Source organism: Artemia franciscana, chromosome 4 (assembly GCF_032884065.1).
Source record: "Artemia franciscana chromosome 4, ASM3288406v1, whole genome shotgun sequence".
NCBI classification, from domain to species: Eukaryota; Metazoa; Arthropoda; class Branchiopoda; order Anostraca; family Artemiidae; genus Artemia; species Artemia franciscana.
This window is the reverse complement of record NC_088866.1, coordinates 51,185,965-51,200,943: the sequence shown is the minus strand read 5'-3', so window position 1 is coordinate 51,200,943 and position 14,979 is coordinate 51,185,965. Positions and strand designations below refer to the sequence as shown.

Below are 14,979 nucleotides of genomic sequence, written 5' to 3'. Positions count from 1 at the left end.
AGTTAGAACCGATTCTGAGTGATCAAAAGTGAAGTTTTATAGTTCTATGTCAGAGAAGACTTTCTAAATCTGTTCCGCCAACCTTTCGTAGAGCTGTACAAGCTGTCTGCTTTCGAATAGAAACCTCTGTTCCAGCGAGAAGCAGGTAGTTTAAAATTGAAGGTGAAAATGCTCCCTGGCCCCATTGCCAAAATGTTTTCTTTGATAATCAATGGAAGAATTTTAATATCTAATAATAATTATTCTCCCACAGGTTTGAACGTCCTGCCATCTACTTTTACATGTGCTACCATCTATTTTAATTTCAATGATTGCTTTGAGATCACTTATTTTCTGTGTTTTCTGTATTTTCTTTGTGAGATTAATTTATTTTCTGTGTTTCAGACCAAGGTAGATTAATCGTATCACATTTACCTCCTAATTTTTAGCAGTTCTTTCAATTCTATAGAAATTAGGCGTTTACTCTATTGTTAATACTGATTTTATAATGCTGTCCCAAGGGAAAAAAAATCTATTTTGTGAACTAAGAGATAAAAAAAATTATATTAGGCTTATCAGCACTCCCCTCGGAGCTGACGAGTGTTTATCCTGTTAGTTTTTTGTACAAAAAATTTTTCAAGACAAAAGCCATTCTAAATTTACCACGGGGGCTAACGCAACTTTTTTTCTGCTGGGTCACATTGGAAAAATAATTGGGTAATGACTAATCTCGAAAACCCATGGAAAGGGAAAAATAAATCTATTTATGAACTAAGAGATAAAAAAAAAATCTGTTAGGCTTATCAGTACTCCTCACAGAGCTGACGAGTGTTTATCGTGTTAGTTTTTTGTACATAAATTTTTTCATGACAAAAGCCATTCTAAATTTACGACGGGGGCTAACGCAACTTTTTTCTGCTGGGTCACATTGGAAAAATAATTGGGTAATGACTATGCTCAAAAACCCATGGAAAGGGAATAAAATCTATTTGTGAACTAAGAGATAAGAAAAAAATTCTGTTAGGCTTATCAGTACTCCTCACAGAGCTGGCGAGTGTTTATCGTGTTAGTTTTTTGTACATAAAGTTTGTCGTGACAAAAGTCATTCTAAATTTACCACGGGGGCTAACGCAACTTTTTTTTCTGCTGGGTCACATTGGAAAAATAATTAGGTAATGACTATGCTCAAAAACCCATGGAAAGGGAAAAGAAATCTATTTGTGAACTAAGAGATAAAAAAAAAAATTCTAGGCTTATCAGTACTCCTCACAGAGCTGACGAGTGTTTATCGTGTTAGTTTTTTGTACATAAATTTTTTCATGACAAAAGCCATTCTAAATTTACCACGGGGGCTAACGCAACTTTTTTCTTCTGGGTCACATTGGAAAAATAATTGGGTAATGACTATGCTCAAAAACCTATGGAAAGGGAAAAGAAAATCCATTTGTGAACTAAGAGATAAAAAACAATTCTGTTAGGCTTATCAGTACTCCTCACAGAGCTGACGAGTGTTTATCGTGTTAGTTTTTTGTACATAAATTTTTTCAAGACAAAAGCCATTCTAAGTTTACCACGGGGGCTAACGCAACTATCTTTTCTGCTGGGTCACATTGGAAAAATAATTGGGTAATGACTATGCTCAAAAAAGAGCTAAGACCTGACTCGTTGCAAATACGAACTGGAAGTAAAGAGTGCTCCTTCGTTTTTATGTCACACAAATCACACGAGGGTTTTTTATTAAATACGACTTTAAAACCAAGTGGGCTCAAAGCCCGTCTGACACTCCATGTCCTTCTCATCTCCAATTTTTAGCAAAAACATGGGTATATTATACCCTATTTAAATTGGAAACGTGCTATGATTTTTAAATTGTATGATAAAAAAAAGAGAGATAAATCTCACGGTGATCTAAAGCGACTTGGGTATTTTGCCTGTATGAAAAAAAGGTGTTTTCAATGCTAAGGAAACAAAGAAAAAAAAATAAAATAACTTAAAACCAAATAAAGTCCAAAAACAAGAAATAAAACCAACAAATATCTATGTAAATACAATTGTTACTCCTCTGAGAACCACAGAAGCTAAATAAAGTTGCTTCATTTACAACACTAAAATGACTACAAAACTATATTGACGCGGATATTTTGTCTGTATGACACAAGACATCTTCAACAAAAGGAAAACACAGATGAAACCTAAAATAGCCCAAAATCGAATAAAATCCAAAACCAAGAAATAAAAACAACAAATATCTATATATATAATTGTTGCTACTGTGACTGAGCAACACAGAAGTTAAACAGAGTTGCTTCATTGAGAACACTAAATTGACGCAGATATTTCGCCTCTATGACACAAGGCGTGTTCAACACTAGGAAAACAAAGATGAAAACTAAAATAGCCCAAAATCAAATAAAATCCAAAACAAAGAAATAAAAATAAAACAAATATTTATATATACAGTTGTTGCTACTCTGACTTAGCAACACAGAAGCTAAATAGAGTTACTTCATTGAGGACACCAAAATGACTACAAAACTAAAGCGATGCAGATATTTCGCCTGTATGAAACAAGGCGTCTTCAGCACCAAGAAAACAAAGATAAAAACTAAAAGTAGCCTATATATAACCCCTTTGTTTTTCTTCATCGTGGGATTTCATTATCTCTCTTTGTTTTTGTCATGGCTGACCAGTTCGGTTTTGGATCGCGTTTTGACTAACCTGTATGACTTGAGGCACAAAGAAACTCTTTCACTTGGGGGGAGGGGCTTTGCTCCTCCTTTAACTCCCCTCTCTTCTCACCAATGTTTTATCAGAAAGATAGAAATTCTGCACTCTATGTAAAGCGGAATAACCCAAATGCTTACGGTAGAAAAATTTGCTTTAAATATAAATTTTATGGCTGTCCTCATGCAATTAGCTACGAAATGATTTAAGTTCTGCGAAATGGCATAGTTCTGCGATTACTAGTAGATGGTTTATGTGGCGATCATATGCAATTTCAGAAGTAAAAAGATAGAACGGGTTTGTTTTTATGTTCTGGGGCAAAGTAATAAATCACTAGCTTACAGGCATGGTGTATTTTTAACGGTCATAACATCGATTAAGTGGATATAGAGAATTAAATAGGTTTTAAGTTTACAAGGTATTTTGTGATTGTCTATAATGAAATTGTCAACCATCTTTTTTTTTTTTTTTTTTTTTTTTTTTTTTTTTTTGTAATAAATACTTTTCGGACCACATTACAGTTTTGAGGGATCGATAATTAAAGCTTTCAAAGGGAATATGTCACATTTCAGGTTGTTCCATTGCTAAGTGAAGCAAATATTGGATGCGACGCGGTTTTTACAACTGGTCCAAACCATGCCAGAAGATTGCTGAAAACTATGGACTTAACGGTCTATAGAGGGATTGTTGTCATATCAGGAGATGGATTACTATTCGAGGTATTTAATGCTTTTTTAAGCGTAAAAGATTTTATTGAAAACCGTAGGTATTTTGAACAATGTGGTTTAATTTTTCAAAACATGCGTAAAAACAAAAAATAAATCACTATAGTAATTAAGATGAGTGGAAATAAATGATTAAAATAAACCAAGTGTTTAATATATTTAATGATAGTAATTCCAGGGAATATTAGCAATGCAAGATTTTATTTGAATGTAATTTTTTCAGTGTTATAAATACAAAATAAATGTTTATAGTATACTTCGTTTTCAGTAAAGTGCAAATACAACAATAGGTCTTTGAACCTTTAGGGCTAAAGGAAGCGAAATAGGACAGTAGCTACAATCGTGTTTGTTCTAATTGTCTTCGTTTTAAGCTTAACTTGACTAATCATTTTGATTTTTACTCGTTTTGATATTCATTTATTCATCTATATCAGTATTTGTATCTTTATGCTTTATATGGATATGAATTTTATTTTCTCTTCGTCTTGGGTTTCATTTTTTTCAGTAGTGCCCGATTGTTTTTCCCTCAGCCGTTTCCTTGGTGTTGCTGATATGCATTTTGACCACCAGCATGAACAGTGTGTGTTTTGATTTTGTTCAACACCCTCCTCAACATTTCCTGAACCTTTCATCTTAATACCTGAAGTCGTTTTGGAAACCTAATAAAAAAAAAGCTATATGTAAGAAATAGGTAACTTGCATAACTGTCAGACCTTGCCCTAGGGGCTTTGAGGGGTCATGACATCCCCGGAAGCATAATTATTTGTCCTTTAAACCATTTAAAAAAAATGACTATCTAAAATTTTTGATCGTGTGTCTTTGGGGGGAAATCAGCTAAAAAGGGTGTGGGTGGGGGCTAGTTTCCCTCCGATTTCTTTTTATTCATAAAAAAGAACCAGAACTTTCAATTTCAGATCAAATGAATTCTGTCCTATATATCTAAAACCACCCCTTCCATATTAAACAGTTTTGGAAAAAATAATGCACTGAGGCTTTATGGTTTTGTACTGTAGGCAACGCTCAAATTGGATTTTTTTTTAGTATTATTTTAGAATTTTTATAAATATTCATTTCAGAATTTGGGTGCCATTTCATGCGCACACGAAAAGTTATGTTATTGATTATGTTCTTAAAAGTCTTACTCGCTTGATTCGATCTGCATGAAGTCTTCAAAAGGAAATAAGTCTAATCTTTTTAGTTGGAGGGGAACATGCTTTGGTGGAGGGACGGATTGATGAAAAGAGGTATGCTTTATGAAGAATAGAGGAAATCATGGAATTTTTTCTGTCTGGAGCGTTTTGGGCAGGCAGAGGAATTTGCCTGAAGTTCAAATTTCTTTATGTGCGCCTTTTTGCGTTAGAGAGTAGTGAAAATAAATTGAGGTGTTTAAATTTTATATTTTAGCTACCAAGATTAATTTAAAACTAAATTCAATGCCCCGCTCTCCCGCCTCTTTTTTCGTGTACATGCTTATTAGTAAGCGTGAAGAGCTAAAATTTGAGGACTCTGTTTGTTGTGTATATTAGAGTAACTAATGTTTAGTAAACTCTTTTATTCATTAAAATATTCTTTGTCTGTTTTCAATAATTCTGATTGTTTTCCCTTTTCCGTGTCCTTGAAAAAAACTCCATTTCCCAATACTGCTGCTTCTTTTTCTTATCCCTTTAACTTCAACTTCAACTTTTTCTTTATTCAACTTAAAAAAATATAAAAACAATATTATGCCCCAACAGAGAGCAGAGCTCGTAAGGGGAGAGCTCGCAAGGCAGTTCCCTTTATATTGTCCTTTTTCTGTTACGCATTGCTCCTGATGTTTTCCTATTTTTTTTGCTTCTTCAAAAACCCATCACTGTCACATATCAGTACTGCTTCTTACTCTTTTCTCCTAGGACTATAAAAACCTCATTACAATGTTAATTCACTCTCTTTTTCATGACATTTTAAATACATCTTTGTCTCTTACTTAGTACTCCTACTCTTTTAAAATCCTTTTTCCTATGCCTTTAAAAACTCCTAACTCTTTTGTTTGTTAATCCTGCTTTTTTACTGCATCTCCCTACCACTGTCCTAACCTCTTTCTCTGTTATCATTTCACCTGTTTTTTTTTGTTTTTTTTTTCTCTTCACCTTATTTGTTTACGGCACCCTTTAAAAATATTTTTGTTCTCTCACTGAGCACATGTTTTTTTGTTTGTTTTTTTAATTCTCTCCATTTTACTCCTTTTTCCTACCATTGTAGAAACCTCTTTCTCTTTTAATCAGTATACGTTCTTTTTATACTCCTTTAAAATCCCCTTTCCGACTTTTTACTCGTTTTTCTTATCACTACAAAAATCTCTTTCTCTGTAAACATTTTGCCTGATTTTCTTCTTTCTCTTTAACTCAGTCGTCAAATAACTTATTTCTCTATTGCTGTGTACTTTCATTGTTTTGCTCCTCTTTCCTACCATCGTGAAAACTTCTTTCTCTGTTAATCCTTTCGCCTGATATTTTCATCTCCTTTATTATGCCTTTCCAAAAAACTTTTTTCCGCCTTTTTACTCCCTTTTTATACAACTGTTAAAACCTCTTTCTCTGTTAATAATTACTCATTCTTTTTTTTCTCCCTTTTTATATTCCTATGAAAATCTCTCTTTCCGCCTTTTTATTACTTTTTCCTACCATTGTAAAAACCTCTTTCTGTGTTATTCAATGAATATTCATTTTTTACCCCTTTTTTATACTCCTTTAACACTCCTTTTTTCCTGCCTTTTTACTGCTTTTTTTCACCATTGTAAAAACCTCTTTCTCTGTTACATAATAAATACATAAAACGATTCTCTTTCGAATACCTTACTCGGTTATGCCGATCAGTGGCAGTTTTTGTCATAAAAAAGCGCTAAACATATAAAATATATGAAAATCACAGCGATTGCCATCGTCGTGTAAAATTATAGATTGATTTCAATTATGACAGATTCAAACTAAAAAGTCAAACAGAGTCAAACGAACAAAAAGAATAATGAACTGAAAATAAATATATACAATTTTTGACGAGCGGATGTAGAATTAAAAGTCTTGACGACCGAGGGAACGAAACTACTTCCGCACCGCATATGACGTGCTGAATTTTTGGTACCGGTTGAGGTACATGTCGCGGGGGCTTTTGGCCTGAAGGGAGATGCTCAGGGGGGACGATTTCATGAAGCTGTGGATTTTCCAAAATACCAACACCAAATGTAAAACGCAATTCATCACAGCATGTTGAAAGAGTTGTAAGTGAAAATTGTTTTAAAAGTGAGCAATATGGGATTTTGGGAATTTAGACACTACCAGAACAGCTCGGTATTGTATCCTTTCTAGGTGGTCCTTCTGGTCTGAAGTCAGGCCGTAATGCCAAACGGGAAGTCAGGCCGTAATGCCTATATGTAATAGTTGGGGGGTTGGGACTCCATGACGATCAAGGAGTTTTAAAGAAAGGATACCCAGGTTTGCCCGTTTGATCATCTCTTGTGTCTGTTTTCCTCACTTCAAGTCGTGTGTGAGGTATATTCCCAAGAATTTGATATCCATGATACCTGAAACATTTTGTAAAGCAAAGAATGAACTGTCCCTCAGAAGAAAAAGTTAATACGAGTGATTTTTCATGATTGAGGAACATTTTGCCCTTCTCAGCTTGGCTTGATTAACTCGCCATTATTCTGCCTTAATTGAACAACCCTTTTCACCTACCTCCAGTATGGAAAGATCAACAACGAACTTAAAGCGATCCGACTCATGATTTGCCAACACATTGAACATAGACGGCCTAAAAAAATAGACGGCCTAAAATTGTTCCCTGAGGAACTCCACCGCAGATTGGATGGGGATCAGAATAGGCTGATCTATGCTTAGTTTTTTTTACTTCTACCTGCAAGAAAATTTGCAACTATTCATACCAAATATGCATCGACATTAAAATTTGTCAATAGATTGTGGATGAGGGTTCTATGGTAGATCAAATCAAATGCTTTCTTTAGGTCAATCGCGATGAGGTTGACCTAGCGTTCCGGTTCGTCCAGATGCTTTAAAATCTTATCAAGAAAACTTACTAAGTAATGGTTTGTCGAACTCTTTTTGATATTACCGAGTTTTTGAGGGTCGATTTTATGCAGAATAAAAGTATTCAGCCACTCAGCGATGAAACTTTCATAGATTTTGCTAAAAATCGGTGTCATCGTAATAGGCCGAACAGCAGTAAAATCACGGGGTGCTCCCTTTTTGGGGATAGGGGCTATAAATTTCTTTTTCCAGTTTTGCAGATACTCCCCTAACATTGTAATCTTGTTGATTATTGTTTATTAAATATAACCGAGCACTCGAAGATTCAGGAAAAGCCTGGATGAGGTCAACAGGAATATTGAGTTGTTTGTTACTGGTTATCTTTAGTTTCATCAATTTAAGGCGGAATTAAGATTCTGGATAGATTACTTTTTTCTTCATTACTTGTCTCTGCTGGTTCGTTTACTTCCTTTATCGATTCTTTAAAAGTCTCTTCCCTCGTCCCATATTGCTTCTTCTTTTCAATTTTTTCCCAGCCCAATTTAAGACTCTGTTCTTTATCACTCGTTGCTTCTGCTTGTTTACTCATTTTGAAAGGTCTTAACTCCTTTGCTTATTTCTCCTACTTTCCATTTTTGCTGTGGCGATTGTGACCTAGGTAGTGGGGCAGCTTCCCTCCCCCAGTTTTTCTGAAATTTGACATTAAATTATTTTTACTTCCTATTTTTACACTCCTGTGGTATACCTTGCCCTCCCCCCAGATTGTGACACCTAAAGCCAATACTGTTTTTGGCTTTAATCTGTCTTTGCTAATTCTTACCTAGCCATGATTCTTCACTGGATTTTTTACTCTCTTAAAACCCTCCTCCTCTGTTCTCATCGTTACTCAGTTCTCTGTATTTTTTATACATATTTTTTTTTACCAAAAAACGACAAAGCAAAACAAAAATCCAAAAAACGACAGAGCAAAACAATAAAACTTCATTTTATTTAGCAAACTTTTTTGTATATTTATACCAACAGATTATTCCATACTAACCACAATCATATTAAATTGTAATGTGCTTTAAAAAAAATTAGTACAGACACTCATCTTCAGAAAAATTTATTATAGCTGTTCCAAGTCTTTGCGACATCATTTATATGAAAACTGTTTTTCCAAAACTAACACCGTAAACACTGAAAAATGGTACTATGATCATTTTCAGGAAAAAGAAAAATCATATTGCCGTTTTTAAGACAAAATTACTGATAGATCAATGGACAACTATGGTTCGTTCATTCAGTAGATAGCCATTTCAAATTATAAGTACTTGCATTTTTGGAATTTCACTGTTTCTATAGCCAACACAAAGCCAAAGAAGAAAATATATGTTGGTTTTATTGTTGTTTCTTTAATTTAGATTGTTTCTTTTGTTCAATTTTCTATGACGTTCAGTCTCTTTTTCAATGCTGAGGATGCCTTGTTGCATACAGACGAAATATTTGTTAGATTATTCTTCTGTATCTTCCTACTGGCGATAGGCGACTGGCCATTGGTGAAACGGAATTTTCTACCCGTTGTTTCAAGTTATCTTGTGAGAAATTGTTCTAGACTCCAAATGATGTCTTGTTTTGTTTTTTAAGGTCATCAACGGACTATTGGAGCGAGAAGACTGGGAGACTGCAATTCAGGTACCGTTGGGTATTATACCGCAAGGAAGTGGGAATGGAATTGCCAGGACACTTGCAGATGCCCAAAAGTAATTCCTACTAATCTCGCATTAGAGGTAACCGCTTTTGTGTTGAAATGAGGGAACGCCATGCTGTAGCCTACTCTTTCCTTTGTGGGGGGAAATTTAGAAAGTAGTCTCTAGGCGGCCCAATTGCTATAGATTTTGAAATGAAAATAACAGCAAATGTGCAACCCAAAAACCTTTCGGCTAAAGCAGGGTTCGAACAAAAGCGCAATTTTGATTCGACAATCCGATTTCACATCGCTCGAGTCCGTTGATTTTTGAATTAGTATCAACTCGATGGAAGTGAATAAAAACTTGAAAGTCAAGGCTAATTGGAGTAAAGTCAAGATAGATAGTTTCAGTGAGAGGGAAAGCTGACATTATCCTTTTTCAGAATTCCTGTTTTCGCTCCTATTTTCGACCAAAGTCAATAATTTGTTTCTCTGGTTGGAAAAACTGTGATTTAAAATCTAGTTGTACTGTGAATTCACAAGAACATAGGGGGGTGGGGGGGGGCAAATTGTATTTTTCAAAATCTTGATTTGTCGTTTATTTTAATTTAATCAATGGAAATTGCCATAAAGGGCATTTTCTTATGAAAACCCCCTTCTCCATCCCAGAAAAAAGAAAATTTGAGGGGAAAATGCTCCCGTCCCAATTGGCGGCTCTGCAGCACAATAAAAGACTCTTTACCCTACGTTTATTTCTATAAAATGATTAAGAACTTCAAAACTTTTTTCTTCGAACACTCAACACTAGTGCTTTTTTAATCCTTCTCTTTGTTCTTTAAAGACTTCTTTCTCCATCATGGATAACTTCCACCTTTACTTTTTTTAATTGTTAGTATTTATTCTAATCAAATTAATAAAACCTGGTGGATAAATTTTCAACAAGACTTCTCATCCAATTGGTATTTCAAACTTATATATGTATATATATATATATATATAATAAATTGCCATGCTTTCAACAGTGCTTTTCAGGGTGTTTGTCAATGGGTCAAATGTCACATAGGTCTTTTGTCATATTTATAAGGCCATATTTTCAGCAGAAATGAGAATACCCAGTGCCCTTTTTGAGCAATGAAATAGATTCCCTCATAGCAAGGTGCCGTTTTAGGCCGTTTTCCGAAGCAAAACAAGGACATTGGCTGGAATAGGGTCTACGATGACTACATTGAACAGGACGGCTGCCACGCATGCTTCTACAACGACTGTTCCTTCCATGAATACCTTCACTATGAATACTACATTCTGCCCCTATAATTAATTACCATTTACTGCTTATTAATGATAATTTTTTCCAGCATTATTTCTTTTAATACAAGTAAGTAAAATAACTTCAATTGAAAAAAAAATTGAAACTAAGTTTGAAAAACCTATTTTATCGCAAAAGCTAAAAAGATATCAAAACTAAGAAAAAAAAATTAAAAAAGCAATGGGCAGAAATAATATTAACAATGGAAGTTAAACTAAATGAACGGAAATGATCATAAATAAGATTTGATATTACCGCTTCCTCGAGTCCCCCTAAGGGCTAGAGCTTCATTTGCACTACTTAAAACATAAAGCATTTGAATACTATTGTTTTGTATTTACTATAATACATAACCAAACATTGTTCAAACTTTCAAGGGAAAATTTTTTGTTGACGACAGTATATTTTTGACAATCAATTTAATTTTTTGTTTTTTTTTTGTCTAATGTTTCACGGATTTTTCACCATGTTCTTAATCCTTATAAATCTGTTCCCATCTATAGTCTTAATCCTCCTCCCAAGCCCCCAACCCCCAGACACATACACACAAAGGCTTGGGAATGTGTTTTTTTTAATTCACAAAATTTCTTGCAAAAAGGGAAAAACTTCTCAAGCGTCCAGGGTTTGTCTGCATATGTGCGTTTTTTGACAACTATATTAAATTTTGTCATTAAGGCAAAAGCTTAATTTAACTGTCAGGTTTGTCTAGTGTGGCAATAATTCTTTAATATTTTATTTCTTTGAAATTCATTCCTTTCAAATGAGACTTTCAGGTTTTTTATGAAGTGAAAGGAAAATATATATCTTTGGGGGATTCGGATGGGGTAGTAATGCCAAACCGATTTATTTGAAATTCTGTTCATTTTAAGTTTGAAATCAATTGTTTAGTTGAATTTTTGTTGGTTTATTAAGTTTCATTTCTTCATTGATAGTAGTTTTGGTTCGCTTTAAGTTTACTTCTTGTGCGAGTTGATTCCTGCTCTGTTCATATTTTAACAATTCTCTTTACCCTTTGTTGAACAGAACTCCCTTATTCATTCCTTATACAAAAGCTCCTTTTCAACTCCCATACTCATGCGGTAATGCTTCTTCTTGCTATTAAGCCTCAAAAGAACCATATTTTCTACTGGTGCAAGAACATAAATAAGAAGAATTACATCAATATCTGATGCACGAAGAGAAAACTTACCTTCAAATTTAGGTGTTTCCAAGCCTTCCTTGCTTCTTTCCTTAATAGTCTGCTTCTTCTCCTTTTGCTGTTTGAACTTTTACCGTCTTATTCCATTTCAAAAGGCATCAACACCTCTCATGTTTCGTACGCTAATAATATCTTTAACATTAGTTGAACTATTGAACGACATTCTAAAATCTTCAAAAGTTTCCACCCATGACATCTTCCAAAGATCATCTTAACCTTCCTCGCAGATGATCACAGGGCTCAAAAAACACCGATGTCAGCAATTGCTGATTTCGTAATACTATAAAAGTGACAATTAGAAAACCTTAGAATTGTTTGTCTTTATAATCTAAATTTATACGTCGGGAGCCTTTATGCCTTTAGGCTCCTTAGACTAAAAAATCTAATGAGCTAGTACCCCGAGATCTATATCTGGAAAAAAGCCCTCCAAGGCATTGTTTCTTCTCCTGTTCTGTTTGATCTTTGCCTGTCTTCTTCAATTTAAATTCAACATCTTCAATTTTGAATTTTACATCTATACATCAGTCAAACTACTGAATGACATTCTGAAATGTTCAAAAGTCTGCAAGATAAATTTTCATCCTGATCCTTGGTCTTAAATTTTACGCTGGAAAGAACGGGTTCTTTGTTTTCAGCGTCCGTGAAAACTTCCCCATCCTATGTGTGACCATGAATTCTCTGGTTAAGTCTACGGAAATGAGATTTGCTTTGTAAGGCCAGAATACCACCTGTGTTATGCTAGAAACGATTCGTACTTCGAGCAGTGCGTTTTTATCTCTCATAATATCAACAACAAGACACAAAAAAAATATGTATCTGGGCTTGTCAAGGTTTTCAAGTAAAAGTGGCGCTACCTATCCCCTTCTCTTTTCCTCCAAACTTCTAAACGCCTTGAATCTTGTATGCAACGAGACTGGTTGAGTCTGCGTGAGGAGTCTTTATCCTGATCCTTGCTTTAAATTTTACAATTTTTTTTCTTAGGAAAGAAGGAACTTGTATTGTAGGAATACGAATTTATTGTATGAACTGTAGGAATTAACTTTTTAATGTTGTAGGAAATATTGTAATATTGTAGGAATTGCGTGAAAGCTTCCCTGTCCTATGCGTGACCATTAATTCATCTCTGGTTAAGTCTACGGAGATGAGATTAGCCTAGTAAGGCCAGAATACCACCTGCGTTATGCTAAACCATTTGTACTTCGAGCAATGTACTTTTATCTCTCATAATATCAACAACAAGACACGAAAAAATTATGTCTCAGGGCTTGTCAAGTTTTACAAATAAAATGGCGCTACCTACCCCTTTCTCTTTTTCTACAAACCTCTAAACGCCTCGAATCTCGTATGCAACGAGACTTTGGTTGAGTCTGCTGGATGAGTCTTTATCCTGATCCCTGCTTTAAATTTTACAGGTTTTTTTCTTAGGAAAGAAGGAACTTGTATAGTAGGAATACGAATTTACACCCTGATTCCTTATTTCCAGCTGTAGTTGCAGTAGTCCCGCCCTACCTGGGAACACTGGCTCTTGCATATCTAGGCCTTCCAATCGGTTCAGCTCCTGCTCATATGACAACTTCTGATAAGCCAAATCTTATGTAGAAATGCTACTGTATATGCATCTCTACTCACCATGGAATTGCGCTTCAACCAGCATATTCGTCCATTTCTTCAATTTATTTGCGTTCTCTATATTTTACATATTTTCCCCTTTTGGATAATGTTAACAAGTCAGATGAAAAGTTCATCTGACTAAAAAATTTTCACAAATGAAACTTTTTGTTTCATTGAACTGAACTTTTTAAATGAACTTTTCATTGAACAAAACATAAAAATACAAAAAATCAAATAGAACAAGAATGAAAACAATAGCTTTAAAAATTTTCTTTACTTTTTATTACAGAGGAATAACTTAATAAACCGAAATAGAAACAAAAATCTAATAATTCAATGAACTTTTCATTGAAATGAACTTTTGAAATGAACTTTTCATTTCATTGAACTGAACAATGAATATGAACTTTTCATTTGTGAAAATGAACAATTTGTGAAAATGAAAATGAACAAATGAATTTTTCATAAATAAAAAGTTTATTTGTGCTCCTTCTGGTTTGCTTTATAACTCTTTCCTCTCTCCTTGGGTCCACAATTAAGGCATTATTTGGAGCTTTGGAGTAGCCTAACCTGAGCAAGCTGTAACTTCGTTAAATGAAAAAAAACAAAAAAGAATGAAAACAAAATAGAACAAAATTAAATGAAAAACGTTAAATGAAAAAAAAAATGATGGTGGACCATCCTAGATACTCTGTGCCTGTGCCTCGTGTATAGAAATGTTTGTATATAGTGTAAATATAAAGCAGCTAGTATTTTTCATTATATATATATATATATATATATATATATATGTATATATATATATATATATATATATATATATATATATATATATATATATATATATATATATATATATTATATATATATATATTCTTTATTATATTAATTTATCTTTTTTAATGTATTATATTTATTATATTATATACTATATTTATTATATGTATTATTTCTTATTTTATGAAATCAGTTTTTTCCTGATAGTACCCCGGGTATAATTCAGAGTGGAGAGTTTGTATGTAGTGTACATTTAAGCTTGCTATTGCTTATCTTTTTCACTCTAGCTTCTGTCTTTTTGGTATGGAGTCTGTTTGTTTTCTTGTTCCGTTTCAGATCTTTTCTTTCTTCGTGTTATGTGCAGTATAAATAGTATAATAAGTCTTGTAATGAAGAAATTAGTAAAATTAATATTAAAAAATCTTGAAATTAGCAAATTTAGTAAAGAAATTAGTAAAATTTAAAATCTTGGTTTTGCTCTCCTGTCAAATTACGGAGTGTTCAGATATGACCTTTGGTTCTGGATGTAAAGTTGCGATTAAAGTGGATCATTAGATCCAGATGAATTGTGATTTTGAGTTGTATATGCAAAAATGAATACAAATTATCTTCTTTTTTTACGTATTCTTGCTTTTTTCTTTACCATGGTTGCAGAAGTAGCTGCAATCTAGTAAAAAGCGAACCACGGCCTGAAGCAGCCGAAAATTTCTGGTTTTGAAAAATATGTTCTTAACACTTTTTTTTTTAACTATTTTTAAAATGATAATTTTTATTCGGATTCAGCTGAACAGTTATTAGTAATTAGGAAAAGAAACTTTGTGGAGCTTCGATAAAGATCCTAATATCCTTAAAAATACCGCCAAATAAAAATAAAAGAATACCATTGAAATTGGCATTGTTGAAAGCCCTTGAATGATGTGTCATCCCCCTATCCACCTTGAGCAACAATGAAAATTACATTTAATCCTTGG

The 14,979-nt window shown here is 33.7% G+C and overlaps 1 protein-coding gene across 1 annotated transcript in view; it reads left to right on the top strand.

The window, feature by feature from the left end:
- The window catches only part of LOC136026555 (sphingosine kinase 2-like), a gene marked incomplete in the record, with an annotated part of 44,277 nt that overhangs the window by 2,937 nt on the left and 26,361 nt on the right, over positions 1 to 14,979 (top strand). The window contains 2 exon segments of the mRNA XM_065703240.1: positions 3,276 to 3,422; positions 9,074 to 9,189. Of these exon segments, the coding sequence (XP_065559312.1) occupies positions 3,276 to 3,422; positions 9,074 to 9,189 (263 nt within the window).